The sequence below is a fragment of the Abramis brama genome (genome assembly GCF_963993115.1).
Source record: "Abramis brama genome assembly, chromosome: 6".
Taxonomy (NCBI): Eukaryota; Metazoa; Chordata; class Actinopteri; order Cypriniformes; family Leuciscidae; genus Abramis; species Abramis brama.
The window spans coordinates 45,608,328-45,635,337 of NC_139968.1; the positions used below are offsets into that span (position 1 = coordinate 45,608,328).

Genomic DNA, 27,010 nt, shown 5'->3' on the forward strand with positions numbered 1-27,010 from the left:
TCACACCTGCTGTGCGTGCTGTAGGCTATTCTGCTGCTATTCTAAGTTGCAATTCTAAGTGCGATAACATGCCTATGACAGCAAAAAAAACCCAAAAAAAACGGGGACTTCGACGATGAACAGACAAGCAGTCTTGCCATGACAGAAATTATTATAGTAGTCAGCCTCAGGCCTCAATATCCGCTTTTGTTACTTTTCCGATCCATTCAACTATTTCTGAATAAACAAACAACGCAGTTTGCATGCTTCTTCCTTGTCGCATTAGGTCTATTCATTAAGATAATAATTAATGAATGCACGCACAATTATGAACTTGATAAATGTTACAGATATGTTTTACTATGCACAAACAATTGCCTTTCAACTTACATGTGCACAATTTTGAATTAAATGAATGTGCTGCAATTTGTACAAAAAGAGTCTATGGTAGCCTACGTGTTTTAGCCATTAAATAAGCACATAGTTTCAAGTTTGTTGAGTTTTGTTTTGAAGAAAGCTTTTCTTTAAAGTGAATTTCGTTTAGTATAAATTGTATCTTAATTTTAATACATTTTTCATCAACCAATTGCCTGGATTTAATACATAAAAAGCAATATAGCAGACAATATAATCATGACATGGAGTCGCCGGCGCGCCGCGGTCACTTACACCATTTGAAACTCATAACACACGCTGTCACCGAATTTACAAATGCACAACTTGCTTGTTGCTCACACACATATTATGTCAAAATAACAATATGTTGAAGTAACATTATTAATAATAATTCATCTTTAAGAATATTTGATTGAATGCTGAATGTTGTGCTTGTTCAATTTAATACAATTAAAACTTTAATTGTGATAATTAAAATAATTCAATATTGAATACTGAGTGGCCAATTTTTGCTCATTTATTAATAGTATTTATATAATATATATAACTGCGCAGCTCCCCCCTGTAGCCTAAATGAGCACAGCAGCACCTGCTTAAAAAAAATTCTGGCACGCCCCTGGTTATAACGGCCCACATATTAAAAATGGTCAGGTTTAAATCGGGCTCGGGCTCATAATTACAGTGAACGTGTCGGGTCGGGCCGGGCTCGGACACAACGTGCTCGGGTAGGGTCGGGCTTGATTTATTGGGCCCGATTTAAGCTCTAGCATGCTGGGATGTTTTTTATTCATCTCTGTGTAAGTGAATATATTGGGCTTTTATTTAGAAGTGGGTGACCATTTTGTGTTTTTGTTTTGTGCTGTTTATTTGTTTGTTTTTTTACTATTTAAACTATTACTATTATTCCTTATCTTGTTTTCAATTTTTTTTTCAATGTACTGTTCAAAACACTGTTTTGACTCCCGAAATGTTACCTCTTGATTTTGTTATGTCACTGAAAAATCAATAAACAAAGGTTTAAAAAAAAAAAAAAAAAAGACATGTGGGTGATGTGCAGTGTACCGTATGGATCAGGTTCCTGAAGTCCCTCTTCAGAACCTCCATCTGCCGCAGCCTGATGTCGTTCACCCCTGCGTCCAGCACGACATCTCCGATGCTCTCGTCACAGTTCAGGATCTCGGGTATCTGAGCAACGACATCGAAAACACGAGCACCAGGAAAGCAGTGACTGCAGAAATTAATTGTTTACAAAAATATTGTTAATGAAACTATTTTATCTGTGTCCTTAACTTGTATACTCATTTACATGCTTTGTTTGAATTTGTCTCCACCTTCAAAAGTCCCTCCTCCTAAAATGCCTATAAGACACCATGTAAAGTTATGTTAGATTAGATCATGTTGGAAGTCTCTACAGCCGCGTACAGTGGAGTTCTCAATAAAGAACAACTTCTGTTGAACGCGATCCCAACTGTCTCACTGGTCTCTGCTTTGAAGAAAGAAAACTTTACAACAGATGGTGCCGTGAGCCGGATGGAGAAGAAGGAAACGCAAAGGATTTTAAGCTCAAAGAACTGCATCTTGAAACTTCAAGCTCAAAGATCTCAACAAAGCTGACTGAGTTCCAGACTGAATCTTCTGAATCCAGATTGAAAACTTCAAGCTCCAAAAAGATCTCAAAGACTGAATTTTTCCAGACGGAATCTTTCTCTACAAATGAAAGACTCGGTGAGTTTCACTCCATTAAAAGAACCAATGCAGACCAGTACAAATGTTTTCCTCTGCACCGTTCAGAGAAGTAGTTAACAAACAGCTGTAGAGTTTGGTTAACTAAAGATAAGCCTCTAAAAAGTTTTCTTTTAGAGATGAAATTGATCCTCTGTTGTTGACAGGGAAGATTAACAGTTACATGTTAATATTGTGTGTATGCTCTTGCTAGAGAAGACCTATCTGTAAGCTAGAGAAAGTTAGCATCAAGTGCTAACAGTTGGTGTCCTTTGCTTTAGGCAGAGAAGAATTAGCTTTACGTGCTAGTTATTTCTGTTGATTCTCTGTTCTTGTTGGCAGGGAAGTTAAGTGTGGTAATTTGGAAAGTTAACAATAGTTAAGCTGTGTTAACAAGTGTACCCTCTATTGTAGACAGTAGAGAGAAGTTTTAATGTTTTTGATTGTGTGGTAACAAAGAAATTCACAAAAATGTTTAGGAAAAGTACTAGACTGATTAAACCTTTATGGACAGACAGTGAATTCAAGTCTTTGTTATCAGAGCACATGGACTCAATCGTGACTGAGGAAGTCAGATTGAATTTAACAAAGAAATTTGGCATTAATCCAGGCAAAGTTTGGTCAATCGAAGATTGTAAGAAGGTACTAGGAGAAAGTATTCGCAAGAACATTGTCAAAGGCATTATCTTCTGTCACAAAGAATTTAGCTTATTCATTGTACAAGAACAAGCTCGTTGTATAGATAATTTGAAAGAACAGAATAAAAAATTGCTTACTCAAGTGTCCTGTTTCACGAAAACGGTGGGCCTCAAGGCCTCAACCAAATGTGACTCAGAAAACCAACAGTCAGATGAAAGCTATCCTGATTTACAGTCTTTTGATAGTATAGAGGACAATGTCAATGCAGATGTAAATGCAGTTGAAGTGTGCGTAGCTAGACAAAAGCCTCAGGGAAAAGGTGTTGATACAGTTTCATTTGCAACCCCCATATTACAGACACAAGCAGTCAAAACATCTTTATGTCCTAAAGATATTGAGAGAATTGCTGAAAGTTTGCCATCAGTGCAAAGAAATTTTTCTGAGTTTAGGAGAGAGTTGTCCAAAAAGATGCGTCTCTACGATATGTCTCTAGCTGAAGTCACTCAGCTAATATCACAGATCTTGACTGAGTCAGAATTCAATGATTTTGAAAGTGCTGTAAACAATTCTGAGTTTCAAAATGCCAGAAAAGATGAATTGAGAGATGGAGTTTTGAGAGTGTTAACGAACATTGTTGGACCGAACGTGGACTGGTCAAAGATTACTAGCTGTGTACAAGAGAAAGAAGAAACTGTGAGTGAATATACTGAGAGGTTCTGTCAGGTAGCGGTAACGTACAGTGGAATAGTGGATGATTCCGAAAGTGTGTTAGCTGACAAAGGAGCTCTAATCCGAATTTGGGCAGATGGTCTTGTAGCTGAGTACAGAACAGCCTTGCCATTCCTAGATATTACGTGGGCTAAAAGAACTCTCAGAAGTAACCTAGAAAGTTTAGCTATTTGGGAAAGAAATTCTGATGTCAAAGAGAGAGTAAGAATTGCAGCAGCATCCATTAAGGTCAACTCAGAGAAGCCAAAGAAACGCAAAAGTCCTAGAGAAGCCAGTTGTTCTTACTGTGGCAAGCACGGACATTTTGGAAAAGAATGTAGAAAAAACAAAAATAACTTAAGACAAGTTAACAATGTTATGCAGCTCTTACTACATTTGTTTGCTACTTTAAAGCAGCCCCTCCCCTCCTCGTTAAACTCGTGGGGCAACTTGATACGGTGTTAACCATTTAGGCTGTGAGTGCTTAATTTCCCCAGTAACTCACAACAAAGATGAAAGACTTATTTTTGTTTAATAGAACAAAAGGAAAGTGACTGTTCCAGCCTTCTTTTAGGGGACCCTGGTTAAGTAAGACTCACAGCCTTAAATGTTATGCCATAAATGTTACACTGCAGAACACTACAATCAGACCTCCATGCTCTATATGATGTCTATTAAGACTGATGTTTCACTGGAGAATGAAAATGTGCCAATTTTCTCACACACTGTACAGTGTGTACACAACACAGGGACAGAAAAGGACACGGTTCAGTGAGGGCCCTGGGAAGAACTGACGCAACAGGCGTCGGGGGCCAATCCAGGGTGAAGACAACCTCATAGGCCTTTCCCCATTTAGTCCATCCTTACCTCACTGGTCCATAGGTGTCAAATCAATTAAGAAATAGGGAAAGAATGAAACGACAACAGTAGACTCTGAAAACGATAGAACCATAGTGTTTAAACTGCTACAACCGTAGTGTTTTGAAGAAATACTGCTCTCTGTTTTTCTGTTTTCTGTCTTACAGTGTGCAGATAAAACTTGATGTCTTTTCCGAGGTCCATATGCAACGACCGTCTCATCTGCGTATGAAGCCCCAACCTCAAGAAGACAACCAGACCCACTGCTGAACGAACTATCACAAAAGAAAATGAAAAATACACAACGCAGAGAATTCACGGACCCTTTCCTTAACTTGTATACTCATTTACATGCTTTGTTTGAATTTGTCTCCACCTTCAAAAGTCCCTCCTCCTAAAATGCCTATAAGACACCATGTAAAGTTATGTTAGATTAGATCATGTTGGAAGTCTCTACAGCCGCGTACAGTGGAGTTCTCAATAAAGAACAACTTCTGTTGAACGCGATCCCGACTGTCTCACTGGTCTCTGCTTTGAAGAAAGAAAACTTTACAACAATACCAACTTCTATATCTATGATAAATCGTCTGTAACCATGGGTAATATGTTGATACTTGAATTGATGGTAATTGGATCCACTTCTCCCATTTCTTTTATCATTTTTTTTTTACTAGTTTCTTATTTATGTTCTTTTAATTTCTTTGTTTTGGATGTTTATGTGTGAGACTGTGTAGCACCTGTGCAAACCAAATTTTCTAAGGGATGAATAAACGGAACTAAACTAAGACCTGGCAGCCACATAATTTCTATAAAAGTTCTATAAAAATCATTATATCTTTAGAAAGTACATAAAACATTGAAACCCAATGTGTGTGTGTCTGTGCTCTTTTTCAGTGAGTGATCTGAGGATTGTTCTGCTGGGAAAGAATGTATTAGAAAACAGCCGAGTGGGAAACATTATACTGGATACCGAAGCGTTTCACAGTGAAGCTCCTTCATCTTATGTACAGCAGCACAGTGTGAGAGTCAGTGGAAAGGTGGAGGAGAGACACATCACAGTCATCAACACTTCTCACCTGCTCCAGCCACATCTCTCACAGCATCAGATCACACAGAGAGTGAGAGAGTGTGTGTCTCAGTCTGCTCCAGGACCTCATGTGATCTTACTCGTACTGCAGTTTAATGACTTCAGTGAGGAGGACCTGAGAAGAGTGAGAACTGTGCTGAACCTCTTCAGTGAGAAGGCCATTAAACACACCATAGTGCTGACCACTGATGAAGAGACACGCACATTCATGATTTATAAGACTGTTAATAACGCTATTCATAATTTAATAAAGGAGTGTGGAGGAAGAAATCTTCAGTTTGATGCAAGAAACACAGGATGGCGCTCTGAGATGATCAGAAGGACAGAGAAGATGCTCCAGGAAGAACATGAAGAATTTCTCGTCTGTAACATGTATGAGGATGGAGATGGTGGATCATTAGTGGATGGAGTTCCAGTTAATTCTGATCACAAAGTGGGTGGAAAACTCAATCAAAGCACAAAAATAGGAAGTAATGGAGGAGGTTTGTTAAAGTCTTTTTTTCAGAATAATACGTCTAAGAATATGCTCATGAACTACATTTTTTGTCCTTTAACTTTTTTCCCAGCCATTCTGTGCCTTCCGTATTTTTACTGTACTGTTATACTGTACAGGTTATGACAGGGAAACAATCTAATCTTTTTTGTTTAGGTTTAAAAGCTTCTAAAATTTTTGGAAATAAAAAGAAATTATATTTTTGAATAGAGTATCAGACATTGACAGAAAGACTTAAATTGCTTTTACAGACAAAGTTTGAGTAATACTGCTACTGTTGTTAGACTGTCACTCTTCACCACAAAATGAACATTCTTTGTTTGTATATTGCCAGAAGCACACCACATTCAACATCATAGTGTCAGTGTTGATGTCAATGTCAAATTTATTTATATAGCACCATTTATCCCAACCGAGGTTGTCCAATGTGCTGCACATATTGTAATAGACAATTGCACAAAACAAATAAGCAATAAAAACATCATAATGAAACAAACATTTCAATACCACTTCCTCACTAAGTATATGCTAATTCAAAAAGATGCGTTTTTAGCATAGTTTTAAAAACAGATAAGGATGATACAGAGCGAATACACAGAGGTAAAGCATTCCATAATCTGGGGGCAGCTACTGAAAAAGCCCGGTCGCCTCTGCACCTCAGCTTTGACTTTGGGATACATAGCAGTTTCTGGTTAGATGACCGGAGAGACAGAACCGGACGATACTCAGTAAGTAATTCCGAGAGATACAGAGGGGCCAGACCATTTAATGATTTAAACACCAAAATAATAATTTTGAACTTTACTCGATAACGCACGGGCAACCAGTGCAAAGAACGTAAAACTGGTGTAATGTGCTCCCGTTTTTTAGTCCTGGTTAAGAGTCTAGCAGCTGCATTTTGAACTATTTGTAACCGGGATAAAGCTGACTGACTAATCCCAAAGTATAGTGAGTTACAGTAATCCAGTCTTGTCGTAATGAAAGCATGGATCAATTGTTCAAAATTTTTACTCGTCAAAATGGGTTTAACTTTAGCTAGTAGTCTAAGCTGAAAGAAACCACAGTATTGATGTGTTTGTCAAATTTCAGCTTATCATTTTTAACCCAAGGTTTTACAGAGGAAGATAACTCACCAAAATTTATTTTTGGTGTACTAACAGAGTCTGAAGGACCGAATACTATTATCTCAGTTTTACTCTCATTAAAATTAAGAAAATTTAAAGACAGCCAGGCTTTCACATCAGCCAAACAAGTCATGAGTGCTTCTAAGCCATTGGAACTCTTTTTTAAGGGCAAATATATTTGAGTGTCATCTGCATAGCAGTGAAATGACAGACCATGCTTCCTAAAAATAGAACCCAATGGTAGCATATACAAAGAAAAAAGAATCGGAGCTAAGATGGAACCCTGAGGTACACCACATGCTAGAGGAGCTGACTCAGATGAGTGTTCACCCATATTAACATTAAAACGTCTATTTAAAAGATATGAATTGAACCATTCAAGAGCGCTTCCTGTTATGCCTGTGCAGTGCTCCAGGCGAGTAAGAAGGACTGCATGGTCAACAGTGTCAAACGCAGCACTCAAATCTAGGAGCACAAGCACAGAATGGTTTCCAGAGTCGCCAGCAAGTAGAATATCATTTAAAACCTTCAGGAGTGCAGTCTCTGTAGAGTGGAATTTTCGAAAACCTGATTGAAAAACCTCAAATATCTTATTTTCATCTAAAAAACTCTGCAACTGTAAAAGCACTATTTTCTCGAGGATCTTTGTAATAAAAGACAAATTTGAAATTGGTCTATAGTTTTCTACAGTAGGATCTAGATTATGTCTCTTGAGCAAAGGATATACTGTAGCATGTTTTAACACCTCAGGTACAGAACTAGTTTCAAAGCATCGGTTAATCAAAGTCACAAGATATGGACCCACTGCATCAAAAACTTGTTTCAGGAAATAAGGAGGCAAGATGTCAACGGTAGAGCCTGACGGCTTAAGCCGGCATACTATTTCTTGGAGATATTCAAAAGAAATAGGTTTGAATTGACTAAACTCTGCACAACAAACAGAGTAGATGGACGGATCAGAATCAGGGTGAGATATCCCCCGTCTGATAGAATTAATCTTGTCAACAAAGAATCTCAGAAAATCCTCACACATTGTTTTTGACACAGCAGGGTACTTTGGGTAATTAGTTCATTAATTATTAGTTAATTATTAGTTAATTAATTAATTAACTTAGTTATTAGTAACTAATTAACTTAGTTATTAGTTAATTAATTACTTAATTATGTCACCGTTGGGTTGACAACAGTGTTAAAAACAGTAAAAAGAGTTTTGGGCCTATGGAAATTATTATTGATAATGTCTGCAAAATACCTTGATTTTGATTCTTTCATTGCCTTCTGATAATTAAATAATGAATCTCTTAATAATTCCAGCGAAATCTGGAGCCGGTCCTTTTTCCACTTTCGCTCCGCCCGTCTACAGATCTGCCTCGAGGCGCGAACGTTATCGTCAATCCAGGGTTCAGATCTAGGTTTGAGTTTTAAAGTCTTTACAGGAGCAATTGAATCCAAGATAATCAAAGAAGTCGAGTTAAATTTAAGTAGGAGCTCATCTGGACTCAGATCACACTGACTTATGTCAACTGTTTGAACAGCATCACAGAAAGCTAATGAAAAGGATATGCTATTAGATGGAGTAATTATTCTAGATTTACGGACACATTTAGTAACTTTAGTACAAGTTGGTACCCAGGGAACAGAAAACATAACAGTTTTATGGTCAGAAAACCCGTTTTCAGTTACTTCAAGCTAGTGATGTATGTCTCACCAAGACCGGTCTCGAGACCACTTTTACGTGGTCTTGGTCTTGTCACGGCCTTGATGGTCCTTGGTCTTGGTCTTGTCTTGGTCTCGGTCCTCTCGGTCTTGTCTAGGTCTCGCTGTCTCAGACCGACATCGGACATAGTGGTCGGGGGATTTAGCAATACAATACTACAATATCCACGACGACACAACGTTCGGTAATGCAATATTATTATCCGCAACGGAACAGATTGAAGCGCGCGTCCGAGTGAAGACGGTGCGGTGTGTGCGTGAGTCACACGAGAAAACACTTATCCGCGCCACTGATCGCAGCGGCAACGAGCACTTTGATCACTTGGTTTATAAAAACACATATAAGTGACATGATGGGTTTTAACTTCATTCAGGAGATTTTGGGTAACTGCACAACTGACAGATGACTTTGAGCGCACCGCAAACGGTGTGTGTGTGTGTGTGTAACCGTAGCGACAAAACGACCAACTTTCGGATCCTGCACTTAAGCCTATAATTTCGTTTTTAAACATTTTATTATGTATTTAAAAGTTGCAGAATGGATTCATTTGGAGACTCCGAAATCGGCAGAGATAGGCAGGCATTTGCTTAGATGAATTTGTGTCTTTGATATCTCTCTGTGTGTGTGTGTGTGTTGTTTGATTACAGTATTGTATTTAAGATGGTGTTAGACTAAATAAATGGTCTTTTAAATATCATCTGCATATCTCCGTTGTGTTGACTAAACATTAGGCCTAATCCAAGTTTATAATTGTGTATCTTTAATTTGATGTTACAATTTCATCTACACATTAAGTATAATTTCAATTGGTTACATATTTCTCATTCTTTAGACAGTTGTTGGAGGAGCAAGATGGTGTTGGAGGTGTTTGATGTTTTGTCAGATGAACCAGTCAGTACCAGTCATGTCAGTCATCAACAGTACACAAAAGTTAAGGGAGTCTCAAATTAACCTCTAATAGTGCAGTAACAGCCGTCATGCAATTGCTACACATAGTTGATCTCACCCAGTCTGCAAAAACATTTACAGTGAGCTCACAGTCACACACATGACATGGTCTGTCTCTGTATTGTTCTGCCTGTGTAGTTGAAGTAATACCGTCTAATATGTATTGAATGTAAACTGCGGCTGAACCCTAGTATGCTGCTGTTCTTGAATTCATAGTTATTGCTTAGCTTCAACACTAGTCTGTTTTTTGTTTTTTTTTCTCCGGTCTCGACTTGGTCTCGATCTTGGTCTCGACTTGGTCTTGGTCTTGACTTATTCTGTCTTGGTCTTGGTCTTGGTCTTGTCTTGTCTTGGTCTCGATACCCTCTGGTCTTGGTAGTGTCTTGGTCTCGGTTTAGGCGGTCTTGACTACAAGTCTACTTCAAGCTCATAAAGTGAAATGCCATAAGAAAGCACAAGGTCAAGAGTATGTCCCGACTGATGAGTCGGGACATTCACATACTGAATGAAATCAAAGGCATTTATCAGATTAGAAAATTCTTTAGATAATGAGTCCCTTGTGCAACACACATGAATGTTGAAATCACCAAGGATTAACAGTTTATCAAATTTGGGTAAAAATTCCCCCAAAAAGTCTGCAAACTCGTTTAAAAAATGTATATTGTGCTTAGGAGGACGGTATATCAAAGCAACCAGTAGTGGACCATTCAGATCAAATGTAAACAACTGCAGTTCAAAACTCTGATAAACATGAAACATAGTTTGGCTGCAAGAAAATCTGTCTTTAAAAATAGAGATCAGTCCTCCACCATGGCCTGTTGTACGTGGTGAATTAAAAAACAAACAGTTTTGTGGCAGAAGATCAGAAAACGGACTTAAGTCCCCATTTGTAAGCCAGCTTTCAGTAATAAATAAAAATCAAGGTCCCGCGAGGAGAAGAAGTCATTAATAATAACAGTCTTATTTACCACTGATCTGGCATTTAGCAACGCCATCCTTAGACCAGGTAGATTTTTAGTCGACTCCGAATTCCGAATCCGAGAAAAACGTTGAAGATTACTCACACAAACTCCAGCGTGGTGAAAACGAGGCGAGCCGTAGGCAGGTAGCGGAGCAGCTTCAGCCATAATCATTGAGGTGTTCTTATTCCATTGATACACTGGGTCCAGAGAGCGCCAGCGAATGGAGAAATCGCCGACCAAACCCTTCACATGGAAACCCAGAAAGGATCGACGCGACTCTGGTTGTTGTTGTTGAGCCAGGAAATGCTTCAACTTAACGGCAAAGCCACCCCGTCTTCCGCGTTTTCTCCTACGCCTCCTCACCGGTAGAGAACACGGCCAGCGGCGCAGGTAGCCAGGTATGGACGTCAGAAACGGAGATGAATGAGATGAGCCGTTTCGCGCTTGATATATCAGATCGTTTGTACTAGTTTGCAAACTTAAAAGAGTTAGTCTGTCATATATCAATATTGAGGAAGCGCATTGTGTTAGATAAAAGATCAAACAGCATAAAACAAACAAACTAAGGACTGGACCAGGCGTCCGACGGCAAGCCACACACAACGGCGCCATCTTGACTTTGAGTTACAATCCATGATGGATGAGTAGGGCTTTTATTAAATGTCAAACAAAACAAGAAAATGAACAAAAACTACTAAACACTAAACATACATCAGGGTGCGTGTATCTCACGCATTTGTAAACGCTTTCAAATGTATGGTCGATTTGCACTTTCACTAGAATTGTCAGTTTTGGGTGAACTATTCCGATATAATGTAATATTATTTACAATATTATATTTTTGTTGTTGTTAAATTAAGTGTACATTTGGTACCAAAGCTAAACTGAGTCATCTGTCTCTAAATATTGTTTCAGTGACTACTTCTGGAAAAACAAAGCTGAACATTGTCCTGTGTGGAAACAATGCAACCTTCAAGGACTCAGTGTCTAAAATATTTCGAGGGGTAACGAGTAAACCTCAGAAAGAGATGAGTAAAGTGTGTGAGAAGAGAGAGGGGAAGATTCATGGACGGCAGATCACTGTAATACAGCTTCCAGCTCTCACTCGGCTCTCAGAGGAGGAAGTGATGCGGGAGACTCTCAACTGTGTGTCTCTCTGTGATCCTGGAGTTCATCATTTCATCCTCATTACTCCTGTCGGTTCACTGACTAATGAAGACAAAGCAGAAATGGAGAAGATTAAGAGAATATTTAACTCTAATGAGCACTTCATGGTGCTTTTCACTACAGGACTCACTGTTGACCGAAGTGTGTCAGATTTTGTAACATCCACAGAATCTCAAAGCATCGTGAGTCTCTATGGGAGTTGGTACAGTGTGATGGGGTTAAAGGATGATAGAAACTCTGGACAGATCTCAAATATTCTGGATTGTATAGAGAACATGAAGACTGAACCCTATTCACTTCAGATGTATATAAGAGCTCCAGAGAAGAGAGTCAGAGATGAACTAGAAGAGAAACTGAGTGCGAGAGATAATGAAATCAAAGAGTTACAGGAGAAGATCAAGATACTGGGTGAGTGAATTCATTTACTTTTCTGAATAAAGCATTTTGAATTTGTGAGAATACAGTAATAAGCTTACAGGTTATTACAGTACAGTACCATACATTGATAAACACCCTTTACCAATGTCAAGGAGAAAAAAATTGACTAAAAAATATCATCTAAATGAATTAAGACAATAATTCAGTAACTCTTTGTGACAGAGAGTAACAGTCACTAACCCTGCATCCCAATGTCTATACTATCCATCATATGTGAGATTAGAAAAATGTATCTCAAAGCATAGTATGTTGAAAAGAGTATGTCAGAAGTCTCGGGATGGTCTACTATTTCCAGTAGATTTTGGAAGTGTGGATCCGTGCTCACTATAAAGGCTAATATTGCACTCAACCCACTGCACTTTGGAGGATTCGGTTCAGAACTACAAATGCGTGTAAAGAGTTTAAAAACCACAAGCATGGCAGATGTGCGTGACCTGACTGACGGTTAGTGAATTTTAAATTCAACATTAATCAAAAAATGAGAAGAGTCTCCGCATGAAAGACCCACGACTATGGTAGGAAATGAAACTAAATGAAATGTGGAGGATGTTAATCGTGACAAGATGATTGACAGGTCAGTTTACGGTGACAGGATGCATGTAACTATGTGACAAAGAGAATCTTTTAATGATGAAATATATGCTATGAAGTAATAGTTTGTCCCAAAGCTTGCCTACTCTTCTGCTACACACTCAAAAGTATGTACTTTTTTCTGAAGAAAAAATACATACATTTAGGGCATAGTATGAGTAGGCAAATTGGGACGCAGCATGGCTTTGTTCCTTAATGAATCAACCGTTTAAATGAATTGGTTGAGTGAATGATTCAATGACTCACTCATTAAGACAGTGACTTGCCACCACCTACTGGCAGTTTTAGTTTCACAATTAAGAGTATAATTTCATTTCTTTTCAAAAAAACATTTCATATTTCAATATCAATTTTAATAAAACCTATATTTTTATAAAGTAGCATTTAATGAGCTTATAAAAAAGCTTATTACACAGCTCTCTGGAATACTTGATTCTGTTTTGTCAAATGTTTCTGAATAAAGGCTGCTCATCAGTCATGACCTTAGACTGTAAAAAAAAAAAAAAAAAATGTTCGTAGTGTCCTTGACGTCACCCGTAGTGTTTCTGAAGAGCATTTTTGAGCCCAAAGTGGGCGGAGCCGGCCGTCGCCATCTTGGCAGCGCCACTCCCGGATAAATGGAAATGTGCAGCGAGGCGGATTAGCTGAGGTGATGGTGACGCTAACGCTAGCAGACAAACGGCTAGTAGTGACATCAGCGGCAATCCACCTGTCACTCAAGTGGCCACGCCATTAATTATGCAGAACTTTAAGGCTTAATATAATTTAAATGGATGAGTTATAAAAAAATTCACCCCCTCACCGTCGTCATGAAGGGCAACATTAGCTCTATAGACCAAAACCATTTTTTGCACCAGGCTGTAAACATGTTTATTTCTGCTGTAAAGTTGGGCATATTAACATGGGGGGTTATGGGATTGACTCTCTTCTGCAGCCGGTCTCTAGTGGCCAGTCGATGAACTGCAGTTTAAGTCTCTTCAGTGTTGATTCAAGAGTTGTAAGGTTGCCGCTTGGTCATGACTCATTATTGTTTTGCATATACAGTAGAGGTGCTGCTCTCATATCGTGTATCACTCCATGATCTTGGTCATTTCTCACATCAACACAACCAGTTTGCGGAACCTTTAAGCTTATGCACAAGAAAGCTTTCCCCAAAATTAACAAGGAGTAGTTAAAAACGCTTGCTAACAATGTTTATTGGGTACTGATTTCATTATTCTTAACGATATGAATTGTGATTTAAAGGGAATATAATGACTCATTTAGAATATGAAACACATTGACATTGCATGACTTAGTTTTTTTTTATTTTATCGTTTTTCTTGCCACCATCGTAATACCGGAACATCCTCCTTAACACAGGTAACATAGTGCCTTATGGGAAATGTAGTTAATGAACAGCACAACCAAAAAACATAGTGTTTATGGTTATCTGTCCCTTTAAGAGAGTCCTTATGTAATAATGTTCAGTTGTAATTTATATGTGGAAAACGTGGGTTTTACAAACAAGTTTGAGTTAATTCTGATTGTCAAAACATTTTAGTAACTAAACTGAATTTTATTAGGTTTAGTGATACCATGTTACAATGTTTACATGGTACAATTTCTGGTAAGCTATGTTTTTTTTATTATTACTTGACATAAATTTCACGATTTCAATTCAATTCGAATCTTGTGATTTGATTCAATATTGACTCATTTGGATAAATATTAGGTACACAAGATAGGTGTTAATTTTTCTCAAGAAAAAAAATCTAATGCTGTAAACATACAGGGGTCTCCCCAGGTGTTTCTGAACAACCACGCCCCCTTGTTATCTTGTTTAGCTTGTTTGCCTGTGTATTTAAACCTCTGTGCTTCAGTTGTTGTTTGTCGGTTGTTGTAGCTGTTTGCTGTTAACTTTTCCTTGTTCCTGTCCTGAGTTCTATGTTCTGTTGTTTGCCCTGGATTACCTGTTTGCTTCATTACCGCATCATTACAGGACGACTGACCAAAAGATGATCCAGCAGCACAAATTATGCGTCTCCATCAAGGAGATCGACCCATTGAGAAGTACGTGGTTGACTTTTTGGAGCTTGCTCACCTGACTTGTATGGATGAGGTATGCTTTATGATATTTTTTCAGGGAGGACTATCTGAGCTGCTTAGCTACCTTATGCCATTGCATGACCCTAGCTGGACTCTGAAACAGTATGTTGACTTGGCCCTGCAACTGAGCGGCTCAACTTTTTCTGTGGGTTTCAAGTCTGCCGATCCAGAGACTGTTCACGTCACGTCTGCCGATCCAGAGACTGTTCACGTCACGTCTGCTGATCCAGAGACTGTTCACGCCACGTCTGCCAAGCCTGAGACTGTTCACGTCACGTCTGCCGAGCCAGAGACTGTTCTCGTCACGCCCGCCGAGCCTGAGTTTCGTCACGTCTGCCAATCCAGAGACTGTTCACGTCACGTCTGCCGATCCAGAGACTGTTCACGTCACGTCTGCCGAACCAGAGACTGTTCATGTCACGCCCGCCGAGCCTGAGTTTCTTCACGTCACGTCTGCCGATCCAGAGACTGTTCATGTCACGTCTGCCGAGCCAGAGACTGTTCGCGTCACGTCTGCCGAGCCAGAGACTATTCTCGTCACGCCCGCCGAGCCTGAGTTTCGTCACGTCTGCCAATCCAGAGACTGTTCACGTCACGTCTGCCAATCCAGAGACTGTTCACGTCACGTCTGCCGATCCAGAGACTGTTCACGTCACGTCTGACGATCCAGAGACTGTTCACGTCACGTCTGCCGAGCCAGACACTGTTCTCGTCACGCCCGCCGAGCCTGAGTTTCTTCACGTCACGTCTGCTGCGAGCCTGAGTTTCTTCACGTCACGTCTGCCGATCCAGAGACTGTTCATGTCACGTCTGCCGATCCAGAGACTGTTCACGTCACGCCCGCCAAGCCTGAATTTCTTCACGTCACGTCCGCCGAGCCTGAGTTTCTTCACGTCACGTCTGCCGAGCCTGAGTTTCGTCACGTCTGCCGAGCCAGAGACTGTTCGCGTCACGTCTGCCGAGCCAGAGACTGTTCTCGTCACGCCCGCCGAGCCTGAGTTTCGTCACGTCTGCCGATCCAGAGACTGTTCACGTCACGTCTGCCTGTTCACGTCACGTCTGCCGATCCAGACACTGTTCTCGTCACGCCCGCCGAGCCTGAGTTTCTTCACGTCACGTCTGCCGATCCAGAGACTGTTCATGTCACGTCTGCCGATCCAGAGACTGTTCTCGTCACGCCCGCCGAGCCTGAGTTTCTTCACGTCACGTCTGCCGATCCAGAGACTGTTCTCGTCACGTCCGCCGAGCCTGAGTTTCTTTACGTCACGTCCGCCGAGCCTGAGTTTCTTCACGTCACGTCCGCCGAGCCTGAGTTTCTTCACGTCACGTCCGCCGAGCCTGAGTTTCTTCACGTCACGTCCGCCGAGCCTGAGTTTCTTCACGTCACGTCCGCCGAGCCTGAGTTTCTTCACGTCACGTCCGCCGAGCCTGAGTTTCTTCACGTCACGTCCGCCGAGCCTGAGTTTCTTCACGTCACGCCCGCCGAGCCTGAGTTTCTTCACGTCACGTCCGCCGAGCCTGAGTTTCTTCACGTCACGTCTGCCGAGCCTGAGTTTCGTCACGTCTGCCGATCCAGAGACTGTTCACGTCACGTCTGCCGAGCCAGAGACTGTTCGCGTCACGTCTGCCGAGCCAGAGACTGTTCTCGTCACGCCCGCCGAGCCTGAGTTTCGTCACGTCTGCCGATCCAGAGACTGTTCACGTCACGTCTGCCTGTTCACGTCACGTCTGCCGATCCAGAGACTGTTCACGTCACATCTGCCGATCCAGACACTGTTCTCGTCACGCCCGCCGAGCCTGAGTTTCTTCACGTCACGTCTGCCGATCCAGAGACTGTTCATGTCACGTCTGCCGATCCAGAGACTGTTCTCGTCACGCCCGCCGAGCCTGAGTTTCTTCACGTCACGTCTGCCGATCCAGAGACTGTTCATGTCACGTCTGCCGATCCAGAGACTGTTCTCGTCACGCCCGCCGAGCCTGAGTTTCTTTACGTCACGTCCGCCGAGCCTGAGTTTCTTCACGTCACGTCCGCCGAGCCTGAGTTTCTTCACGTCACGTCCGCCGAGCCTGAGTTTCTTCACGTCACGTCTGCCGAGCCTGAGTTTCTTCACGTCACGCCCGCCGAGCCTGAGTTTCTTCACGTCATGTCTGCCGATCCAGAGACTGTTCATGTCACGTCTGCCGATCCAGAGACTGTTCACGTCACGCCCGCCAAGCCTGAGTTTCTTCACGTCACGTCCGCCGAGCCTGAGTTTCTTCACGTCACGTCTGCCGAGCCTGAGTTTCTTCACGTCACGTCTGCCGAGCCTGAGTTTCTTCACGTCACGTCTGCCGAGCCTGAGTTTCTTCACGTCACGTCCGCCGAGCCTGAGTTTCTTCACGTCACGTCTGCCGATCCAGAGACTGTTCATGTCACGTCTGCCGATCTAGAGACTGTTCTCGTCACGCCCGCCGAGCCTGAGTTTCTTCACGTCACGTCTGCCGATCCAGAGACTGTTCATGTCACGTCTGCCGATCCAGAGACTGTTCTCGTCACGCCCGCCGAGCCTGAGTTTCTTCACGTCACGTCTGCCGAGCCTGAGTTTCTTCACGTCACGTCTGCCGAGCCTGAGTTTCTTCACGTCACGTCTGCCGAGCCTGAGTTTCTTCACGTCACGTCTGCCGATCCAGAGACTGTTCATGTCACGTCTGCCGATCCAGAGACTGTTCTCGTCACGCCCGCCGAGCCTGAGTTTCTTCACGTCACGTCTGCCGAGCCTGAGTTTCTTCACGTCACGTCTGCCGAGCCTGAGTTTCTTCACGTCACGTCCGCCGAGCCTGAGTTTCTTCACGTCACGTCTGCCGAGCCTGAGTTTCTTCACGTCACGTCTGCCGAGCCTGAGTTTCTTCACGTCACGTCTGCCGATCCAGAGACTGTTCATGTCACGTCTGCCGATCCAGAGACTGTTCTCGTCACGCCCGCCGAGCCTGAGTTTCTTCACGTCACGTCTGCCGAGCCTGAGTTTCTTCACGTCACGTCTGCCGAGCCTGAGTTTCTTCACGTCACGTCTGCCGATCCAGAGACTGTTCATGTCACGTCTGCCGATCCAGAGACTGTTCTCGTCACGCCTGCCGATCCAGAGACTGTTCACGTCACGCCCGCCGATCCAGAGACTGTTCACGTCACGCCCGCCGAATTTAGAGTCAAGGACAAGATGGCCGCCGCCGAGCCAGTGTCTCCGGACAAGATGGCCGCCACCGAGCCAGTGTCTCCGGACAAGATGGACGCCGCCACGCTGTCTGTTTCTGTTCCCGATCCGGTGTCTGTTCCTGTTCCCGAGCCGGTGTCTGTCACCCTGGCCGCCTGAAGGGTCGTCTCCTCCCTGGCCGCCTGAAGGGTCGTCTCCGCCCTGGCCGCCTGCACTGCCTGCTCCGCCCCGGCCGCCTGCACAGCCTGCTCCGCCCTGGCCTCCCGTCCTACCGCAGTCTCCAGGACCTCTTCCACTCAAAAGGTCCACCTCCGCTCCACCACCCTCCTGGACTGTTTTCCTGAGGAGCGTCTGGAATCCGCTCCTTAAGTGGGGGGCTATGTCATGATTCCTGTCTTGTGTTCCCCTTGTCTTGTGTGGACTTTTGCTATTTCCTGTCCTGTGCCATGTTTTGTAGTCCTTTGTAGTTTTTCTTGTTTATTAGTCTCCCTGGGTGTTTCTGAACAACCACACCCCCTTGTTATCTTGTTTAGCTTGTTTGCCTGTGTATTTAAACCTCTGTGCTTCAGTTGTTGTTTGTCGGTCGTTGTAGCTGTTTGCTGTTAACTTTTCCTTGTTCCTGTCCTGAGTTCCATGTTCTGTTGTTTGCCCTGGATTACCTGTTTGTTTCATTAAAGTAGTGCTAGCATGTGCATTCTCTCTCTGCTTCATTCCTACCGCATCGTTACAATACCAACCCTTTAAGAAAAGTTTGATTTATTATTTCTATTCTGAAAAGGGTATTGAATATACAGTTAAATTGTTTTCATTGTGCATTTAGAATATTCATTTATTGTTTATTTACATCTGTCTGGTTTAATTTTTCCTATTTAAATTCAGTTTTATTACATACAGTGATTGTTTATTCTAAGTGGTCTCAATAAGTGTACCACTGTCAGGGTTATGCACTGTCTAGTTTGCATTTTCTTTTGAGTTTTAGTTAAATCCTCATTGTTTTCTGTGTGCCTAATCAGTTGCCAGGTGTTGTGTGTTATATTAACTATCTCTGTGTTTATTTGAGCCCTCAGTTTACTCCGTTCTGTGTTCCGTGTCGTCTAGGTAATGTGGTTGTGGTTTTCCCCTGAGCTTCTCCTGTGTTCATCTGTGGATTATATTAAAGTGGCAACTATATAGCATGGGTAAAAGAGTAAACTGAATATTTCTATTGTGTTAATTCACATTGACATTAAATGCACAGTTATAGTTAACATTGTTTTTCACATTGGGGAAATTGTGTAGTAGTGTGTCAGAGGTTTTAAGATAGGTCTCTTATAATTAGTCAAGAGACTGTAAAGTGCCCGCCAGTGTTAATTTTGAAAGCCATTTTTGATTTAGTCTTAAGAGCCGCTCCCACCAAGAACGATGACTATAAAGATAACTATAACGATAATGTTACGTATCAGAACGTAAGTGTGTTTATATTGTGTAGAACAAATGAGTGTGCGCATGTTTTCTTTTTGTTCTCTTTTTGCTCTCTCTCTCTCTGTCATTTTGCGCTCATTTGAGTGTCACAGGTGCAGCTGATTAGAAGGGCGGGGCTGATGGACTCCTCGTGTGAATATAAGCTGTGTGGAAGGCTTGTTCGTCGAGTTCCCCCTCCTGCTTCACGCTGTTGTATAGTGTGTGTGATAAGAGTTGTGTCCGATACAGTGGTGCGGAAAAGCAGGTTGGCTGTCGTGTGTTTCTTTCGTAGAGTAAGCTGCTTGTGTGCGGCATTCCTGACTGTTAACGGTATAGGACGGTAATTTTGTTATCCCATAGCTTTAACTAAAGATATTGAGAGGTCTGAGGCCCTATTTTACTTTTACTTTTTCTCATGTTTACTGGCTAGCAGGGAGGTAAGAACTGTACTTTTGTTATTTCTAATTCCAGGTAAGATGACTTAAAACTTAGTTAGAAGACCCGTTTTGTTTGTTGTTTTGGCCGATTGAATCCTCTCATTTTTGAATTATAATTTCCCTTTCACAACAAACGAAGTCTTACCCCTATATGTTAAAAAATAAATCCTGACTTTCTGCTGACTACCTTGTTGTCGTTGTGTGATTACGGGAGCAGGAGATGGAACTCCAGGTGACACCTTTTAATAGGCGTCGCTCTATATGTTAGTGCATGTGGCACGTAACAATAACTATATTTGCGTCCACACCAACGAACGATTACGTTCTGTTTATTCTAAGCTTGTGCGCTGCAGTTTTCAAGTGTGTACAACATCATTGAACATGTTTTTGGTGTTCTTGTTGCATTTACAGGTTTTAACCAGCAGATGTCCTCAGTATGCTGTGTTTCGAGTGAAGCTAGTGTAATCGATCTAATAATCTAACAGTGAATTTAACTGATGTAGTCGATATAGTGGAAAAAAAATAACAGCTAGTCTTTTACACCGCAACTAAGCAAGACAATGATGTCGAAACGAGCGCTTGATACCTGAGGTAATACTTCTCACCATTTATTCAGACGGTATGAAAAATTGTTCCGAAAGTGATCCCAACAATATCGTTTTCTATATCATTATCGTTATAACAGAGGTGTGAACTCTGCTTTTCATTAATGTATTGAGAACGATTTTTAGAGCTACAGTGGGGAGAACAAGTATTTGATACACTGCCGATTTTGCAGGTTCTCCCACTTACAAAGCATGTAGAGGTCTGTAATTTTTATCATAGGTACACATCAGCTGTGAGAGACGGAATCCAGAAATCCAGAAAATCACATTGTATGATTTATAAATAATTCATTTGCATTTTATTGCATGACATAAGTATTTGATCACCTACCAACCAGTAAGAATTCCGTCTCTCACAGACCTGTTAGTTTTTCTTTAAGAAGCCCTCCTGTTCTCCACTCATTACCTGTATTAACTGCACCTGTTTGAACTCGTTACCTGTATAAAAGACACCTGTCCGCACACTCAATCAAACAGACTCCAACCTCTCCACAATGGCCAAGACCAGAGAGCTGTGTAAGGACATCAGGGATAAAATTGTAGACCTGCACAAGGCTGGGATGGGCTACAGGACAATAGGCAAGCAGCTTGGTGAGAAGGCAACAACTGTTGGCGCAATTATTCGAAAATGGAAGAAGTTCAAGATGATGGTCAATCTCCCTTGGTCTGGGGCTCCATGCAAGATCTCACCTCGTGGGGCATCAATGATCATGAGGAAGGTGAGGGATCAGCCCAGAACTACACGGCAGGACCTGGTCAATGACCTGAAGAGAGCTGGGACCACAGTCTCAAAGAAAACCATTAGTAACACACTACGTTGTCATGGATTAAAATCCTGCAGTGCACGCAATGTCCCCCTGCTCAAGCCAGCGCATGTCCAGGCCCGTCTGAAGTTTGCCAATGACCATCTGGATGATCCAGAGGAGGAATGGGAGAAGGTCATGTGGTCTGATTAGACAAAAATAGAGCTTTTTGGTCTAAACTCCACTCGCCGTGTTTGGAGGAAGAAGAAGGATGAGTACAACCCCAAGAACACCATCCCAACCGTGAAGCATGGAGGTGGAAACATCATTCTTTGGGGATGCTTTTCTGCAAAGGGGACAGGACGACTGCACCGCATTGAGGGGAGGATGGATGGGGCCATGTATCGCAAGATCCTGGCCAACAACCTCCTTCCCTCAGTAAGAGCATTAAAGATGGGTTGTGGCTGGGTCTTCCAGCATGACAACGACCCGAAACACACAGCCAAGGCAACTAAGGAGTGGCTCCGTAAGAAGCATCTCAAGGTCCTGGAGTGGCCTAGCCAGTCTCCAGACCTGAATCCAATAGAAAATCTTTGGAGGGAGCTGAAAGTCCGTATTGCCCAGCGACAGCCCCGAAACCTGAAGGATCTGGAGAAGGTCTGTATGGAGGAGTGGGCCAGAATCCCTGCTGCAGTGTGTGCAAACCTGGTCAAGAACTACAGGAAACGTATGATCTCTCTAATTGCAAACAAAGGTTTCTGTACCAAATATTAAGTTCTGCTTTTCTGATGTATCAAATACTTATGTCATGCAATAAAATGCTAATTAATTACTTAAAAATCATACAATGTGATTTTCTGGATTTTTGTTTTAGATTCCGTCACTCACAGTTGAAGAGTACCGATGATAAAAATTACAGACTTCTACATGCTTTGTAAGTGGGAAAACCTGCAAAATCGGCAGTGTATCAAATACTTGTTCTCCCCACTGTATATCTTTATCGTTATCGTCCTTGGTGTGAATGTGCCTTTAGTCTTCATTTTCAGATGAAAATGCTTATTAGTCTTCGTCACATTTTAATCATTTTTGTCTTTCATAGTTTAGTCGACGAAAAGTCATTGCATTGTCAACTTTTAGTCAAACTGCAGTTAACAACATTCATTTTGGTAGCTATTTTATATGTAGTCTTTAGACAAAAATAGTCGTTATAATTTTTTCCTTTAGGCAAGGCAAGTTTATTTATATAGCACATTTCATACACAATGGCAATTCAAAGTGCTTTACATAGAAGAAATTAAAATAATAAAAAGAAATAAGAATAATTAAAACAGTTTAGAAAAATAAGATAAAATACAGTACAGTACAGACAGTCGGACGAACATTGGCACAGTGCTCATTCAGTAAATGCACAGCTAAACAGATGTGTTTTGAGTCTGGATTTGAATGTGACTACAGTAGGAGCACATCTGATCTCCTCTGGAAGCTGGTTCCAGCTGCGGCTGACATAATAGCTAAAAGCGGACTCGCCATGCTTAGAGTGAACCCTTGGTATTTCTAGCTGATATGATCCTAATGATCTGAGTGATCTGTTGGGTTTATATTAAGTGAGCATATCTGCAATATATTGAGGTCCTAGGCCATTGAATGATTTAAATACCAGTATTAATACTTTAAAATCAATCCTAAATCTAACTGGGAGCCAGTGTAAAGACCTGAGGACTGGTGTGATATGTTCATATTTTCTGGTTCTGCTCAGAATCCTGGCGGCAGTATTCTGTATGAGCTGCAACTGTCTTATGGTCTTTTTGGGAAGGCCAGTGAGGAGTCCATTACAATAATCCACCCTGCTGGTGATGAAAGCATGAACAAGTTTCTCTAAGTCTTGTCTGGAAACAAAGCATCTAATTCTTGCAATATTTTTCAGATGATAGTATGCTGATTTAGTTATTGCTTTGACATGACTACTGAAACTAAGGTCTGACAAATTACTACTGAAAATAAGGTCTGACTTTAGACAAATTCAATTAAGGTTAAGCTTATAACAAATGAGCACAGCTCACACAAAGAAACTCAGTGAACATACAGCGGTAAAAATGTATGTGGAGTTTTTATATTTATAACATATGATACAGTTAAGCAACATCACACGACAAAGAGTGCATACCATCACGATTGAAAATATGACACTGATTTCATATGACAGTTCAATAAACAAGTAATTAATATTACATCACTTACATTTTAGACACAAGATTGATTGTTCTTGTTCTATTTCAGCAGTGAAAAATAGTTCCAAACAAAGATCATAGCATAATACATCTCACCTAACCGAACACATAAGCTGTTTTCATTATTGAATGATTCAGCTTTTTGAACAAATCGTTCGAATAAATGACTCACTTATTAAGATTGTCACCTGCCGCCACCTACTGGTGGTTTAGTTTTGTGTTTAAAAGTATCATTCTTTCCAATATTTTATATTTGTATATTCAAAAAATATCTCATAACATTATTTAATGCAGTTGTAATTTTTCAGTGTAAATTATTTAGTTTGATTGGTAACAGCCATATAGTGTCTTATTATTCTAGTTTAATTTATTGATCAAATTTAAGAATTTAAAATGAAAGATGAAGCATATATTTATTACATAAAATTATATTTAAAACACACAAAAAATTAAAAAAAATTCTAGACAACTTAAATTTTTTACTTGAAAACGTGAATGATCGATTTACTTGTTCGAAGGACAAGCACATGAAAAGGCTTAATGTTGAGCCCTGAGTTATATTTTATATAGTATTATGGTTATGTGCCGAGCCCGAGTATAGTTTTACACATCAGCCCAGTCTATTCTTTAAAGTTAGTGATACGCAGAGTCTGGGTTTTTTGCACATTAATCTGACAATAAATGTGGCACACCCAGTTTTTCTTATGCACACCCAGAGACTCTTTTCTGGCTACGTTAGTGCTTTTATAAATACCTTTATAAAATAAAGAATGCTTGAAATAAAAATGAAAATTCAATAGAGAAATATGCAATGATGGTAAAAACAAAGTGATACTTTTAAATGGTCACTGTCTTTATTCAATTCAATTCATATTTATTTGTACAGCGCTTTTCACAATACATAATGTTTCAAAGCAGCTTTACAGAAAGTGCATTTCAGAAATGTACATTGAAAAATACAGTTAGTTAATCATGTATTCATTAGGGCATAACATATCGTTGAGTCATCTCTTCACAGGCGTCGAGTCGTCTCTTCACAGGCATCGAGTTGTCTCTTCACAGGCGTGTTGGGGCATCTGAAGTTTCCATGAGAGGCTGGATACAAACTGGAGCTGACAAACTCTATTTACCTCAGGACTAGCGTCCCGAGATAACAACAGAAAAGCAGATGGGAAATAATTAGCATAGCTGCTGTTCATAATATTAATGCATTCGATCTGATTCAACTGTAGTATAAGAGGTAAGTATTATGTGAATGCTTGGCTAAAGAGATACGTCTTTAATCTAGTTTTAAACTGGGGCAGTGAGTCTGAGCCTCGAACAATATCAGGAAGGCCATTCCACAGTTTAGGAGCTAAATGTGAAAACGCCCTCCCTCCTTTAGTGGACTTAGATATCCTAGGAATGACCAGAAGCCTTGAATTTAGTGATCTTAAAGAGCGCAATGGATTGTAGGGCGATAGAAGTTCCGTTAAATACCCAGAAGCTAAACCATTTAGGGCTTTATAGGTCAGTAGTAATATTTTGTAATTGATACAGAACTTAATAGGTAACCAGTGTAGAGATGACAGAATTGGTGTTATATGATCATATTTTCTTGACCTAGTAAGAACTTTACAGTAATCTAGTCTCAAGGTCATGAATGCATGAACTAACTTTTCTGCATCAGAAACAGATAGCATGTTACGTTGCTTAGCAATGTTTTTAAGGTGGAAAAAGGTTGTTCTTGTAACATATGAAATATGATTTTCGAAAGACAAGTTGCGGTCTAGTATAACACCCAGGTATTTTACAGTAGTGGATAAAGTAACAGGACATCCTTCTAAATTAAAGTTGTATTGTAAGAGGTTTTGTGGGCAGTTTTTTTGGACCTGTTGGAAACTCAGAATCGAAGACCAGGAGATGTTGGGATCGCGTTCAAACAGAAGTTCTTCTTTATTGAGCGTGGCTGCAGTACAACAATCTGAGTTCTATACAGTATAGTTTTTATACATTTACAAGGAGGAGGGACTTTTGGAGGTGGAGACAACTCAAAACAATGCAGAGGATGATTTGATTCAATCAAGTGAAAACCAGTTTGGCAGGTTATCTGGCTTGCTCAAGAGAAACAGGCCTTAATCAGCATAACACTATCATTCAAATGATCCAATTAGCCTGACAGTTTCACCCATACCTTCACATGATCACAGAGACAAAAGCACAGCTGTACATTGAGCTTAATGGTCAGGAAATCCATAAAGACAAAGGGTGAGGGTGAGAGTCTCAGCCATTGACTCATTTAGAGAACAGGACTGGCAGGAATCTCTTGATATAATCATCATAACCGCTGCTAAACTTTCTCAGTTTATATTGGAATCTAAATTAAACATTTAATAAATTTGTTATTCCACAGTCCCCCATTTGAGAGTTCTTAAAAACTCTCACAAAATACAAATTTAGACACTTAAAAGTTAATTCTTGTAACTTGTGTAAGTTACAGGCACATAGCAAGTTCATTCTTGTAACTTGTGTAAGTTACAGGCATATAGCAAGTTCATTCTTGTAACGTGTGATAGTTACAGGCACATAGCATGATCTGTGTTGTTCATCTGTAATTGCATGCTGACACAGAAACAAACATGCAATTAGGGTCCATGAAGTTCTTACGGGTAATATTCTTTTATGGTTGAAACTGTTATTTCCTTGTGCTGGACGCGAGTCATTTGTTGGTTGACACACTTGATACTAACAGGTTTCCGAACCATGAAGAGTTATTTTCAGTCATCTGGTGTAATTTTGTTGAAAGATCAAGAATGTCTTGTTGTAGTTTGTTCAAGTTCTCTGATGGATGACTGAAGTTTCCGTAGGTGAGTCTCTGCGTTGTGTATTTTTTTTCTTTTTCTTTTGTGATAGTTCGTTCAGCAGTGGGTCTAGTTGTCTTCTTGAGGTTGTGGCTTCATATGCAGGTGAGACGGTAATCTTCACCACAAGGTTTTGCCCCCGAGGCCTGTTGTACTTCGGTTCTTCCATGGGCTCCGCACTGGTCTGTGTGTCCTATTCTGTCCCTGTGTTGTGTGCACACTGTACAGTGTGAGAAAAATTGGCACATTTCCATTCTTCAGTGAAACATCAGTCATAATAGACATCATAATACAGGATTGGTGTCTGACTGGACTATTCTGTGGTATAACATTTAAGGCTGTGATTCCACTTAACCAGGGTCCCCCAAAGGAAGGCGGAGACAGTCACTTTCCTTTTGTTCTATTAAACAAAAATCAGTCTTTCATCTTTGTTGTTGTTTCTGGGGAAATTAAGCACTCACAGCCTAAATGGTTAACACAATATCAAGTTGCCCCATGAGTTTAACGAGGAGGGGAGGGGCTGCTTCAGAGTAGCAAGCAAGCTGAGCAGAAGCTGAGTAACCTTGATAACTTCTTTAAAGTTCTTTTTGTTTTTCCTATACTCTTTCATCC

The 27,010-nt window shown here is 41.0% G+C and overlaps 1 protein-coding gene across 1 annotated transcript in view; it reads left to right on the forward strand.

Moving 5' to 3' along the window:
• LOC311085316 (uncharacterized protein) overlaps positions 1-27,010 on the forward strand; it is a 63,983-nt gene that overhangs the window by 24,997 nt on the left and 11,976 nt on the right. Inside the window, exons 2-3 of the mRNA XM_084117785.1 lie at positions 5,197-5,871; positions 11,549-12,208. Of these exons, the coding sequence (XP_083973911.1) occupies positions 5,197-5,871; positions 11,549-12,208 (1,335 nt within the window). The remainder of the gene's footprint in view (positions 1-5,196; positions 5,872-11,548; positions 12,209-27,010) is intronic.